The following is a 14,374-nucleotide window of genomic DNA, read 5'->3' as shown; positions in this document are numbered from 1 at the left end:
ATTCAACTCTTTCTGGGTGAACAAATATTTGAGACTCTTGTGATCCGTGTAGATCTCACAATGCCTCCAAAGCTTTAGCGCGAAGATCACCGCGGCTAACTCGAGGTCGTGAATCGGGTAGTTCTTCTCATAACTCTTCAATTGGCGCGAAGCATACACAATGACTCGCCAATTTTGCATTAGTACACACTCGAGACCAACATACGAGGCATCACTGTATACTGCAAAGGTCTCCCCCGGAGTCGGCAAGGCAAGCACCGGGGTCGACGTCAACTTGTTCTTTAACTCCTCAAAGCTCCAATTGCAATCGTGAGTAAGGTGCGTTAGTGGAGTGGTTATTTTAGCAAACCCCTCCACGAACCGCCTATAGTAGCCCGCAAGTCCGAGAAAACTACGGACCTCCGCTACGCTTGTCGGGCGAGGCCAATCCTTGATCGCCTCCATTTTCTTCGGGTCTACTGACACTCCGTCGCCCGATACCACATGACCCAAGAATGTGACCTCCTTTAGCCAAAAGTCATATTTCTTCAACTTAGCATAAAGCTTTACTTGTCGGAGTATTTGCAGCACAGCTTTCAAGTGCTCTTCATGCTCCTCCTCGCTCTTCGAGTAGACCAATATGTCGTCTATGAACACCACGACGCACCGGTCCAACAACGGCCTGAAGATTCGGCTCATCAAGTCCATAAATGCTGCCGGGGCATTAATAAGCCCAAACGACATTACCGTGAACTCGTAATGGCCATACCACGTGTAAGATATGGAACCCGAGGATCTAAAAGGTAAGTAACACCTAGAGGGGGGTGAATAGGTGTAAATCCGGCAAACTCGAAAAAAAAATCTCGATGCAAACAAAACACAATAGCGGAAATTAAAATAGCACACCGAGAATTTAACGTGGGAAAACTCCAATTCGGAGTGAAAAACCCACGGGACCGATCACGCAAAGAAAATCCACTAAGAAAACTTGAGTACAAGTGATTTCGACCAAAAACACACGACTCAATTTACCGATTTCTCGTTGACGGTGATCTTTGCCGGTCCTCGATCGATAGGAATCCACCAATCGACCTTGCTGCAACTCCTCGCAGCGTCAACGCCTCAACTCCTCGAAGCGTCCACCGAATCTTCGGCTTCACGCGAGATCCACGCGCCGAACCTCCTTCCGGAGCTTGTAGAATTGAAGATTTGTGGTGATTTAACTTTTGAAAACCATAAGCTATGAGGGTTCACCTTTAATCAATCATCTACTTGATTCTCGTAAGAAATATCGAGTAAAAACGAAGAATCAAGCCGATGTTGATTGCTAGAAACTCATCATGTAAATCTAAGCATTGAAACGGGGAGAAATAAGTTTCTAGGGTTTAGAATTGGTAAAATATTCAAAGCCTTAATTTTAGATGACCCACATAGCTTATTTATATGTTTAGAAGACTTAGAAGTAGACTAGGATTGCAAAAAGTCGATTTCAAAAACCTGTGTCGTCCTCAGAGACCGGTCCTGTCGAGGAGACCGGTCTGTGAGAGACCGGTCTCTCAAGTGAGGAACCGGTCCCTCCCTGCGTGACCAAAAACCCCACGTTCGGGAACCGGTCTCTCAAACTTGAGACCGGTCCCTCGCTGCGCGACAGAACCACCAAGGTTCGGGAACCGGTCTCTCATCACAGGGGACCGGTTGCATCAAGGTTTACGCAGTGAGGACCTTGGGGGAACCGGTCTCTCCATCTCAGAGACCGGTCCCAGAACACATGAAAGTTCAGAAAAGTTGTTTTAAAGCAATCTAAGCCTTCTGAACTTATTCTAATTATGTATCTTCACCACAAATGATCTTTTCTTCATACCTTAGGTGTCGATCTTTCCGAATGAGTCTTTGTCCTCCAATTTGAATCTTTTCTCAAAAACTTCTGCGATCAACTCTTCAAGACTCCAAACAACTTTACGAAATTCGCCAACCTATAAAATCCTTAACAATCTCCCCCTTTGGCGATTTCGTGACAAAATATACTACAAAACTCGTATACAACCAATAAGTCATAAAAAGAAGATCATCGCAATCACCAAACGATAATCTCCTGCATGATCAATCCAATAAACAAAATTTACACTTTTACGACCTTAATACAAACTCTATGACTTAGACATGGAGTCTTGAAGTCTTGAATTATTCCTGCAAAAACATTCTCAAAGCATAATCAAGATTCAAGTATCAAGAAGTATCAAGAAGATCAAACAATCAACTAAAGTTCACACTTCGTAGTTCATAGTTAAACTAAACGAAAAACACTAAGTCAAACACCTAAAGCATCAAAACAAAGTTCATCTTCATCTTAACTAAGCAAAAGTCCTAAGCTAAATGCATCATCATCATCATTAAGACCATCCCATCATCATCCCATCATCTCCCCCTTTTTGTCAGAAAGCGCCAAAACGACAAAAGGAGAAGCTCGGTAAATCCTAGTCAGAATCATCTCCTGGAGGTAAATCCGCCCGACAACATCCTAATTTGTCAAAAATCATATTTAACAAGCGCTTCATCTTGCTCACATCCTTACGAATTGCAGCTTGTTCGGCAGACAACTTCTGAAGCTCCTCAGATAAACGTTGCTGCTCGCGATACACCGATGAAACGGAAATATCCTCCTCAGAAATGTCCATACACTACAACAAAAGTAGGTTATAGGGACACTTTCTTGGGACACTTTAGTGTAAGTGTCCTATTTATGTATAGTTTTTATTTTAAAAAACAAATCTACTAAAGCCCAAAAAATGTCATCTTGCTTGGCCCATCCCACCCAACCCCACTCAGCCTAATTACCCAAACCAAAGTTGAAAAACTTTTAAATTATTAAAAAAACCTAGCAAGGCCCTTGCTCTCTTCGACTAGAAAGCCCAGCCCAAATACAAAAAAAATCTGATCTCCCTGCTCCAACCCCCTCGCATCCTCTTCTCCCTTCGCTCAAACCCCATCGCAGCCTCTTCTCCCTTCGCTCAAACCTCCTCGCTCTCCTCCTCCTCCTCCGCGGCGGCAACCGATGAGCTAGGGTTCCGGCGGCCGGAGTTCGGCCGCAAGGATCTCGCGGGGACCGTCGTCGGAGGAGTAAGCGCCAAACGTCGAGGCGACGACGGTGGTGGGGAAGCAGGAGTCCGGCGACCTGGTTGTGCTCGCGGCGGCATCGAAGGCGTGGAAGGGGTAGACGGAGAAGAAGGTGAGCTCGATCGATCGATTTTCCTATATATTAATCTCTTGTCAGAATCTCTTGTTCATGAGGATTTAGAACATAATTTAAACTAATTATTTTTCCTAAAATGAACCCAACAAGTGTAAAGTTCTTATAAGATTCGTATTTCCATTCCAATGCAAGGGAGAAACAAATTAAGAAGTTGAATGTAGCCTAGGTTAATTACTTTGTTCTCAACGTGATTGGAACTTTCATATATAGGTTAAACCAAAATGTCNCTTTTACCTTTTCTATGTCTCGTAGTGAAAGGAACCAATTAGTTACATTGCCTCTTCTTTAATTCCTAGCTTTGTTTTGTGCCATATATATACATATGGCTCATAATATTCATAGATATGAGACGTAATATCATTATACATAGACATAGAAAAGGTAAAAGCCTATTCTTCATTTTGATTATCACTGTCTAATTAATCAGGGCCGTTGAAAACATTCACAATTTCAGATTTAAGGATCGTCTTAGTAATGCTTGTAATAGGGAAAAAAACAAGTATCATCAGATGCGTCGACTACCGCTACTTTCTACAAAATAAGTAACATCCGATGAACTAGCAACGCATAAAATGTGTGTGCTAATTTTGGCTCCTCTTGTAATTAATTGATCGCATGATACATAATCTCAGACATGTTACATATGTGATTCAGAACAGTATTAAGTATTAAATGCATCTGAATCATATATATTTGCAGATCTCTGTTATCTACTAGTAAATGACTATATTTTGAACTAGATAACCTAAAATTTTCTAAACTAGTTTGTCATGCTTACCTCAAGAATAATTCTTTTTTGTTGCCATTCACATTGTGTTGAAATACAGTCAAGAGTTTGGATAGTTATGTGATGTATCCTTCTTGTAACATTTGAATATAACTTTCTAAATTTATTATGATGTATTGTCCTTGAATTTGTATATCTTTTGTTTCCTCTATTATCTATTGTTGATGATGTGCATAAAGGTGTGGATGTGTAGGCTGATAGGATAAATTTTCTTTTATTGTAGTAAACAAATTTCAGCTCCAAATTCAAGTGACTTCTGGAGCGTGATTGGATGATGTCCTGACACTTGGGCATTTGAGTGAATAAACTCAAGATAGGGCAGATCATCTTAGAATGGATTTACTAGCTTTTGTGTGTTTGACAATACCATTTGCATAGGCTGTCACTAGTAGATATTTTTAGGGAATCAGCAGGATCCAACGTATATCCACACCCAATTCCTACATGCAAGTCCATGTACCTCGACGCTTGGGAGCAGTTAAGCATATAACCAAGTGAATGAATTTTTGGCGGACTGCTCCATTCTAAATATGGAAATAAATGACGCAAGCTTAATTTTGATTATTTTGTTTTGTTGCTGCCATGCTGGATGAATCCTATATGTGCGTTGAAAGATGCTTTTGTCAGAGCCCGTTCCTCAAAACTCTGCCGGTGGGAAATATTCATACGTAGAGAGATGTATTTGATTTCAGGTGTTGGATATGTAAGTATATTATTGTTTGATTTCTTGATGATTTCTGAGGATTGTTGTCTTTTAAAGAGAAGTTCACTATGCAAAATAAAGAATCCATGGCTCTTAAGATGACCCCTTATATTGCTTAAACAATGCTTGAAATACTTCTAGTGAATAGAATAGCAATATGAAGTCATTGATTGCCTTTCCTGATTACTTAGAAAATGTGCTGCATTAATTGTCTTTCCACTTTTCCTCCCTCGTTGGTTCTTATTATATGCTTATATTTGATTTTTTTTTTTAAATCTCTTGGGACATGCTTAAATATTTTAGGTTCTTCCTTTTGTTTGTGTAGATGAATTTATTTTGTAAACTAAGTAGTATTATTTTAATGATGATTTCCCTTTGTGGCACCTTTGTATATATGGCATCTCCACTTCTTTCAATCTTAAATCTTCATATAATACTGTTCTGTCTGATAATTTCTTCTAGTTCTTGTTTATTCCCTCATTCTTGACTCCTAGGAATTGCTGTGTACTGCCTTTCTACATCTTGTATTCCTTTTATTTCTCTTTATTGCTTATTACTCTATCAGCATTTTGTAAACTCTTATTATTTGTTTAGCAAATGAAAGAACTTGGCGATAAGTTTGAACTTCTTATACGCCATGCAATTTTATGTTGTAAATTACTAATCATCTTGTTGCTGGATCTTAATCGCTCTTGTAGCATTTTTCATCTTGATTTGCTTCAGTGGTGGTGATGGCTAATATACATGCCCTTTTCAACTGTTTCAGTCTGAAGTATTTGCTGTTGCTTTTGCGGTCCTTGCAGCGGGTGCTATAATTCTCACTGTCAATGTTCTTCTTCTGGTAATTAGCTCTTACTACTAGAAAGATACTTGAGTTTTTTTTAACCCTTTCTTTTTCGAATTTCTTCTTGGGGAGGGCTGCCTTTTAACATACATATCCCCGTGAAATGTGAATTTTCATATAAAATTATCAAAACTGCAGTCTTTTACGAAAATGCTTGTTCGGTTAGATTCATGGGGAGAAGTTAGCTTTGTGTCAGAAGGAGTTGCTTTACGACAGTCATGGTTATGCTGGTCATGCTAGTTTAACTTTTGACTTTGTCTCTGGCAGTGTATCCACCATATGTCAAGATCATTATTATGGGGATATAATGTTGAACTGAAATCTATTTGACCAGGTTATGAACCCATTTCTTGTTGCTGGTTAGTAATGTGTATTAACTAGAGTGCAATTTCATGTTATTGGATTGTTACCTAATTGGACTTAAAGTATTTACTTTCTTTAGCAGAACACTAAAGTGTCTTGTTGTTCTTTCTAACTCTAGATCTGTATGTACATCACATATGTATTGAAAGGAAACATGAAATTTATTGACCATTGTGCATTTTTGACTGTTATTGGAAATCCCACATAACTGTCGTGGATGATTTTACAATTCCTTGTTATGTTACTCTTCAATTAGATAGGCATAACAAAGTCCGGTTACTCAAAATTCCTATTTGTATTATTGATTATATGTAAGGCAAGGATTAGAAACCACTCAAAATTTTCAGCATCTCTTTGTTCTTTTGCTTCCTCTTTATTCTTCTCTTAATCAAAATATGATTAATTGCTTTCAGCTCTAACTTAATTGATTTCATGTTTTCATCCATTGTTAAGTGAATTGATATTTGGGGCAATCTCTTTTGTTCTTTTGAACCATAAAATGTAGGATATTGAAATGATTATCTAATACTAAAAAATTTATTTGTTTAGGTTTCAGACGCATCTAACGCTCGTAATATTCATCCACAACCTCATTGCCCTTCAGGTAAAATTAAACTTATATTAATTGGTTTTCATATTAAAAGATTATTTGACTAATCTTTTATTAATNGTAATATTCATCCACAACCTCATTGCCCTTCAGGTAAAATTAAACTTATATTAATTGGTTTTCATATTAAAAGATTATTTGACTAATCTTTTATTAATTTTAGTATTATTTAATTTGTAGGTTCAACATCTTAATTGCCGAGCTCACTACGACTGGATCTGATATGATATTATTAGATTTTGTTTTCATTTCTCCTTCTCTTGGGTTGAAAAGCTAGAAATTATTGGTACTGTGATTTAGTGACTAAATACTCGTTTAAAAATATATGGATAATACCTTGAGACATTTTGGTATTAATTAGTGTAACTACAAAACTTCTTTTATATGCTTTCTTTGTTAATGCAAATCAAGGCGAATAAAATTAAAGGTATGCTTAATGATAATCATCGTAGAGTGGTATTATATTTTAAAAAGTGTGATGCATCAAGAAAAATTTGGATATTTAAAGAAATGGAACAGTTGTAAAGTGTCGCTGAAATTAAAAAAAGTGTTGCTAGAATATTATTTTGTATCACTTTTATGTGCTGCTAAAAGCTTAAATAAGTGTCGGTATATTAGTAGCACTCTTTTTAAGTTATACCGACACTCTTAAAAAGTGTCACTATATACCTAGCGACGCCACATATAGCAACACTTTTTAAAAGTGTCGGTAATTTAGCCAGCAGCACTTTTATTGATTTATACCGACATTTAAAAGTGTCGCTATATCCCTTTTTTGTTGTAGTGTGGGTCCCGGGGCGTGACACTCTCTCTCTCACACAAAAACCAAAAGAAGAGAGCGACCACCTAGGAGCAACAGCAAGCTCCGCTATCTAGCTATGCGACTCCCTTGCCGCGATCCCGTGCCTCCGCCAGTGCCGAAGGCTCTGAAATAAAATCATAAAACAGTTGGCGTGAGAATTATTGAATAATAACTCCCAGTGGGCAATTACTGGCTTCAGTGATATGCACCACTAGGCCCAAACTAAAAAGGGGTCAGTAAACGGATATAAACAAGAGTGATAAGTACGATAAGTAAATAAGCATGAATATTTATTACCACATGATATCTCTACTTAGCATGATTTAGCATGAGTAAGAAAAGCTATTCTCGTATGAATGTACCCAAACATCGCTAGTATGATATCCATAAGTCAAATAGTAAAGATGTCATTGTTTACTATAATCAATGCCCACCTGGCATGATAAATGCTCCAAGTCAAATCTGAAGAGACCCGCCCGAAGGCTGTCTAGCCCTGAGATCCACCCGTAGGCTGTTTGACCGGTGCCGAGCCTAATGGCCCCGTGGTAGTCAACATCCCCACTCTAGGAATGAGCCTAGCCCACGGCAATGCACTTCGGTGCCCAATCCCGCACAGCCAATATGTATCGCGATGGCCATCTCCGGAGTGCCGGCTTGTTGGGAGCGACCCTCACAAGCATGTGCGAATGAGCACAATGGCAAATAGCATAAGATCCGTCTCAAATACCAAGTCCTCATGTCTACCAATATGGAATGTGTATCAAATGTCTCAATGGCCTATCTCTATGCCATCATGTCTCTAACATGGAATATAGCAGATGTTCAATGGCCTATCACTATATCTCTACGTTGTAGTTCACCATTTACTATGTCAAGTGCCCCTTTATGGCATTTTGTCTACTAAGTCCAAACATGAGTTTATTATTTGCAAATGCATAATTTGAGCGATTTCTAACATAAGAGACATGTTTCCAAGTCACTAATACGAACACTTCTCGCATGCATGAAGTTTACCCATAATGCTCTACTATATAGAGTGAAATTTTCATGATACATAAGGCATGTATTTTAAGTGTTCCAAAATTCACATAAATCCTATCTAGCATGGATTTGCATTCAAAAAGACGTTACGACAAGCATAACAAGCGTAGGGGCCATTTTGCCCCGTTCTCATGAAGCCAAACCCACCACAACTCTTGTGCTCCTTCGTTTGCTCCGACGAAGGTGTCCACTAGTCTCCTAACACCCTAAAGATGTAGGAACAAAAGTTAAACGAACCTTACGAACAACCATAAGGTTGATCATTAACCATCTCAAGCTAAGGTGGAGAAAAACTCACCGAATGCGAAGAAAGCTCTCTCGATCTCCAAATAGGAGTTAGAGTCCTTCCAATCCCACCTAAACAAGGGTTCTAAACCAATCAATTGGGTCCCAAAGCCTCCAAATCAAAAATCCCCAAAATAAACCCTAAAATCCAAATCTAGGGTTTCAACCAACGAAAGCTCCAAAATTAGGATCTAGAGGGAGGAAACCATCTACTAACCTTTAGGATGCACCAAACCAAGCTCAAAATGCTCGAAGGGTGGAGGTTGATCCTCCACAAAGCTCCAACCACAAGCTCCAAGCCTCCAATGGTGAGCAAAAGGGAAGAGAAAGATGCTCAAGGTCACTAAGATGCTCTCTTTCTTCTCCTTCTCCTTCTTCTTCTCTCTCTAGAGTGTAGGGGAGAGTGTGGGGGCGAGAAATGAGGGTGAGAGGGAGAGGAGAAGCCATATAACACCCTCTCAAGCAACAAAATCCAGCTAGCCCCCTCAACTTTCCATCATGTGCACAGCCTTGCCTGGGCAAATTTCGGGCAGAGGGACCGGTCTCTTCCTGCCTAGGACCGGTCCCTCAGGACCTTCCCGAAACCATGCTCTCGGGAACCGGTCTCTCCCCCCCACGGGACCGGTTGCCTCGGGCTCAGCCGCATCACACGCAACGGGGGACCGGTCTCTCCCCACCAGGGACCGGTCCCCGAGAGTGAAACTCTCAGGACTTAGCCAAAATCCAGATTTCGAACTTTTAGGTCGGAATACAGTCTACGACCTTCCACCAAGTGTGGGAAAGCTAGGAACCCAAATCAAACACTCGAACCTCGCAATTTGCACAGGTCCAGTGTGTTACAGCGACAGACGCTGCGCGTGATTGAGACAGGTTTAGGCGGTAGGCCTACGAAGGATGGTAGCCTGTGGCTCACCTGTGGAAACCGAGATGAGTGGTTTGGCCAGTAACTTTGTCAAGGAGTTTGGCTTAGATTCACGAATGGAGTGTTCGTGTGAGTTCATGGTAGGAACGATTCGAGTTGGTCGTGGCATATGGTATCGAAAGAGAGAATAAAGTGGTCTCTAGGAGACACTTGGATAATAGATAGCCACGCGGAGTTTGAGGATAATGCTCTCTTGAGGATTGAAATTGGAGATGTGCCGAAGTGTGCCATCTCGTAGTAGAGCAAAGATCCGGATGTGGTTGAAGCACTCGCGATGGATCGATGCACCCCTGATATTGCCTCTATGCAAAGCCGGTGATCGAATCGGAGTGTGTTCCCTGAGAGGATGAATGCAACGAAGAGGCGTATAGGGTGATGTGAGCACTTGAGTGATTCGAGAAGGTCTACCCGTGTGCATTGCGTCGTGGTGGTCGACCATTCGACCAGTTGGTGCATTCTTGTTGGATCCATACCACGAGGATGGCAGGTAGTCCTGATCTTGAAGGAAGTGGCATGGCATTGGTGTGTCGGGTTGCGAGTGGTGTTGGAGCATGTGGAGTCGTGAATATCGACTTACGCTACCACCGAGACTTGCAGACACCGTAATGCACTTTCAATGTTACACATGACAGATGTGTATGAGTTTGGTCTCACATCCTCCGTAGTGGGCCTTTGGACAGTTCCAATAAGTGTAAGGCCACTCCAGAGGGGGAGAGTGCATTGATACCCTCTGTTACTCGATAACTACAATTAAGGAGTGATTTGAATTTCGATGACGAAGCTTCTTTTAAGGAGGGGAGGGTGTAGCATACCGAACTTTTATAATTATGAAGTTACAATGCATGTTGGTTTGGAAAGCTATTAGAATGGTTCCGGTAAAGTTCGGGAGCTTTCGGGTGTTTTCGGTGCGCGTCGGACGCAAAAACGGAACTCGAAAAGCTATGATTGGACCTTGACCGAAATTCGGCAATGCGTGGATGAAAGGATGGTTTAAACGCGCTCGAAAACATATTTTGGGGGTCTCGGTACGATTAGAGATGAATCGGAAGCCCTACGAGGAAAAACGAGCGAAAACGGACCATAGGCTGAAATTGCTGAAAATTTGGCTAAGTACCAAAAATTGCTGATTTTCTGGACCTACAGGGTCCGGACCCTGAGTGCAAGGTCCGAACCCCGAAGCCCGAAATTGCCCAGAAATAGCAGGAGCTGATTGGTAATTTTGGGGGGTTGACTTATAAAGGGGCCCTAACCCCTTCTTTTTCTTCCTCAACCAAAAAGCACCACCACACACACATTTGGCTAGAGAGAGAAGCTCTCCTCTCTCTAGATCTCTCCCTTATCTCTTTAGATCTCTTTCCCAAACTTTGGGTTTTGGAGGAGAAAGACCTTGGGTACGCGTAGGAGGCGACGATTCGAGTCTTCATGCGCTCGGTAGAGCGGCGTGCTTCCAACTCGACGTTCGCATTTCGGTAAGTGTTTGGGATTTGGTTTAATCCTTAATGCTCAGTGTTCTAATAGTCTCTAGAGTGTCTCTAGCATGTGTTCTCTATTTAATTTCGGTTATTTGGGGACTATGCATATGCTGAGGTTAGAATGGGGTTTTTGGGATTTATGGGGTTTTGATCTAAATTAACCTCTCGGTTCTCTATTTGAATGTTGGAGAAGGGTCCCAAACAACTCTAGGTTGCGGATCACTATTAGTTGCATAAAATATATATTGATATATATGTGGATATCTGTTGGACTAACATGTTTGCAGTGCCTCCTTCTTCCCTTGGGTGGCCGTACCCACTGAAAACTATATTTATATAGTTCTCACCCCGCGTGGTTTTTGGGATTACAGGTTCACACTGGAGAGGCGCGGCGGCGCGAGAAAAGGGCATAGCTTGTAGATATCGCCCTACAATTGAAACCAAAGATAGCAGTACCCCAAGTCGGCCTAGCTAGGGGTGTAGAAAAGAAAAAACAATATTGTAATAATGATGATTGTATTTGGAAGAAAATGTAAAAATTATAATATGTAAAACCTGGGATGAATGCTTGTAATAGTATAGTTGTATTTATGTTTTTGATACTTTCGTATACAATCTTTGTATAAATGTTGTTCCTGGTTGGAACCTCGTGCATTATATGGATTGTGACGCCTAGGATGTACAGGAAAAACTCTGTCTGTTCGGCGGTCTGTCGGCGTGCCCAAATCCGATCAAATAGGCGGGTCTCGGGGCGTGACACATTTAATGCTCGCCCATTGGCCGTATATTGTGATATACGTATCTGAACGAATATGAGTGAGGCTGATGGAGATGAGAGGTATTTTGTAACGACCCAGCCCACTAGCAACAATAACTCGTTGGGCCCAACAACCGGCCCAAAATGCTTAAGCCCAGTTATTATTACTAGTGTCTAACTCTATTATAAACCCAATGACAGCCCCATTTCCATCCGATGTGGGATTATTGGGGTGTCACAGACTCCCCCCGTTCAGGCCCTGACGTCCTCGTCAGTTCAATCACACACACAACCCAAGATCACCAGGCGATGTGAGACTCGTCTCGCTAGCCCGTTATCCAGACCCTGGCTCAGCCGAGACTCGCCACACATGTCCAGCTGGTGAACCGGCTCTGATACCAAATGTAACGACCCAGCCCACTAGCAACAATAACTCGTTGGGCCCAACAACCGGCCCAAAATTCTTAAACCCAGTTATTATTACTAGTGTCTAAGTCTCTTATAAACCCAATGACAACCCCATTCCCATCCGATGTGGGATTATTGGGGTGTCACATATTTTGGTCAGACGAGGAAAAATCTGGTCCGAATCTGCAAAATAGAAAAAGGTGGTCCACATTTGCAAAATCTCAAAATTAGTTGATTTTTTATGCAAATTGGCCTAAAAAATATGTACCACACATGAACAAAAAAATCAGTTCTTTTTTTGTACCCTACAAAAAAATTACCACACAGGAATAAAATATTTTCAAATTTTTATTTATTATTTTTTATAAATAAAAAATAAATAAACAAACAAGAAAAAAGAAAGAAGGTCTGCTAGCCCATAGCCACGCTAGCCCGGCCGGCTCGCACTCCTGCAGCGCAGCGGGAACGTGCCCGCACTTCTGCAACATGGCGGGCCGGGTATGCACCCTCGTAGTGGGTTAGTTCAGGCCCGCTCGCCCGATGTAAGCTGGCTGGGCCGACCCTGTAATATACTAAAATTTTGGGGTTTCAATGCTAACTTTGCTCTGGAAGATCAAAGTGAAGTTTGAATTGGATATATATCATTTCCGAGTGATTTTGGAGGTGTGGGAAGGAGTTCTGGAGGTAATTATGTATTTCGACGCAAATTGGACGCGAAACGAACTCGTTTTAGAATTTTGGATTGTGACGCTAACTTTGAATAAATAAGTCAAAGTGAGGCAAGAGAATGATTTGTAGTATTCTCGAATCAATTTGGATGCGTGGGAGTGACTTCTGAGAACAATTGAGTGTTTGATGCAAACCGGGCGTGAAATGAAAGAGAGTTTTGGATTACAAGGTTAACTCAGAATTTTATTGTTCAAAGAGAAGCAATAATGTAAATGTGGTATTCCCGAACTAAATTAATAGCTTGGGGATAGTGTTTAGCATGCTTTGGAGGTAATTACATAGATTCGGAGTGAACTAGATGAGCAAAAAGGCCTCCAATCGCTGCTGCTGCCATGTAGTGTGTTGGAGTTGATTATGTTGCTAATCTTGATCAAAATGATCAAGATAAATGCTAAAATAGAAATTAAATGCTTCCAAATTAAATTGGTAGCTTGTGGAGGTGTATTAGTATGTTTTGGAAGTGATTAGAAGTATTTGAAACGAAGTTGAAGTGCGAAGTGGGCTGCTATTGCTGCTGCTGCCAGAAATCTGCAAGTGCAGAAATTGTATTGAGTACCTCAGTTAGGTATCTCGGGTACCTCAGTGAGGTACCAGCCTGCGAAATTGCAGGGATTGCAATGCACTTTTGGGTGTTTGGTGGGTTAATGTGCAAAATTCCAGCCTTATAACTTTAACCCTGGTTCCCTGCATGTGTCCACGTATCCAGCACCCCTCTTCATTACTTCTCTTCATTTCTTTTTCCCTCTTTCTCTCTCTAAACCCTAGAAGTTGGTAGGTGAAGGAGAGGTTGGAGGAATAGGCATTATTGCTGATTTTGAGCTGAAGAGAGGAGTTTTTGAGTTGAGAATAATCTGTTGGAGCTGCAAGGAAGGTCTTTGAAGTTGAGAATAACCAGAGGGAACATCAAAGTAAGGCAAGTTTAGTTTAGTAGTTGCACATAATTGAGCTAAGTGCCTTAGAGGTAACTTAGAGTGGAAATTTTGGCTGTTAGAGCTGGCAGACCTGGATTTTGGGTTGATTGGAGCTGCCAAAGTGGGAGTTTCAGCTAAGGAAACTTGGAAATTGGGGTAAGTAACTTGCTCTCAGCTAGGCTTAGTGTAACTGCCTAAGAGAAGCTTCTAAAGGAGTCAAATTGATATAAGTATACCAGGAATTAAATAGTGATTGTGAAGATGTTTGAAGTGAAAAAAGAAAAAAAAAAATCCTAATCATAATCGAAACCGATTAGATTCAGACTCAAACAATTTTGATAGGTCTTATGTTGACCAGAAAATTTTGGGGCCAATAATTACAATTTAAAATCCACAATAGGCCCATTCATAAATGTGAATTAATAGGCCTCATGAAAGCCCTTTAAAATTTTAGGCCTATACAATAATTCGGGCCTCATCTCAGCCCAATGAATAATTGCGCCCAATAAGT

General features: G+C 40.9%; 1 protein-coding gene across 1 annotated transcript; it reads left to right on the top strand.

The window, feature by feature from the left end:
• On the top strand, positions 739 to 6,921 carry LOC109721554. The gene is made up of 8 exons (XM_020249221.1): positions 739 to 782; positions 2,416 to 2,476; positions 2,561 to 2,704; positions 2,884 to 3,205; positions 4,631 to 4,719; positions 5,486 to 5,560; positions 6,476 to 6,530; positions 6,717 to 6,921. Exons 1-8 carry the CDS (start codon positions 739 to 741, stop codon positions 6,728 to 6,730), a joined length of 804 nt encoding a protein of 267 aa, XP_020104810.1. The 3' UTR covers positions 6,731 to 6,921.

The sequence above is a fragment of the Ananas comosus genome, linkage group 15 (genome assembly GCF_001540865.1).
Source record: "Ananas comosus cultivar F153 linkage group 15, ASM154086v1, whole genome shotgun sequence".
Taxonomy (NCBI): Eukaryota; Viridiplantae; Streptophyta; class Magnoliopsida; order Poales; family Bromeliaceae; genus Ananas; species Ananas comosus.
The sequence above is the reverse complement of the archived record's forward strand: the minus strand, read 5'-3'. Positions and strand labels throughout refer to the sequence as shown.

Coding starts and splice junctions, on each gene's coding strand:
- LOC109721554 (XM_020249221.1), top strand. CDS start 739: ATGGCCATACCACGTGTAAGATATGGAACCCGAGGATCTAAAAG. Junction 2,477..2,560: donor GTCAGAATCATCTCCTGGAG/GTAAATCCGCCC, acceptor TACGAATTGCAG/CTTGTTCGGCAGACAACTTC. Junction 4,720..5,485: donor TGATTTCAGGTGTTGGATAT/GTAAGTATATTA, acceptor CAACTGTTTCAG/TCTGAAGTATTTGCTGTTGC.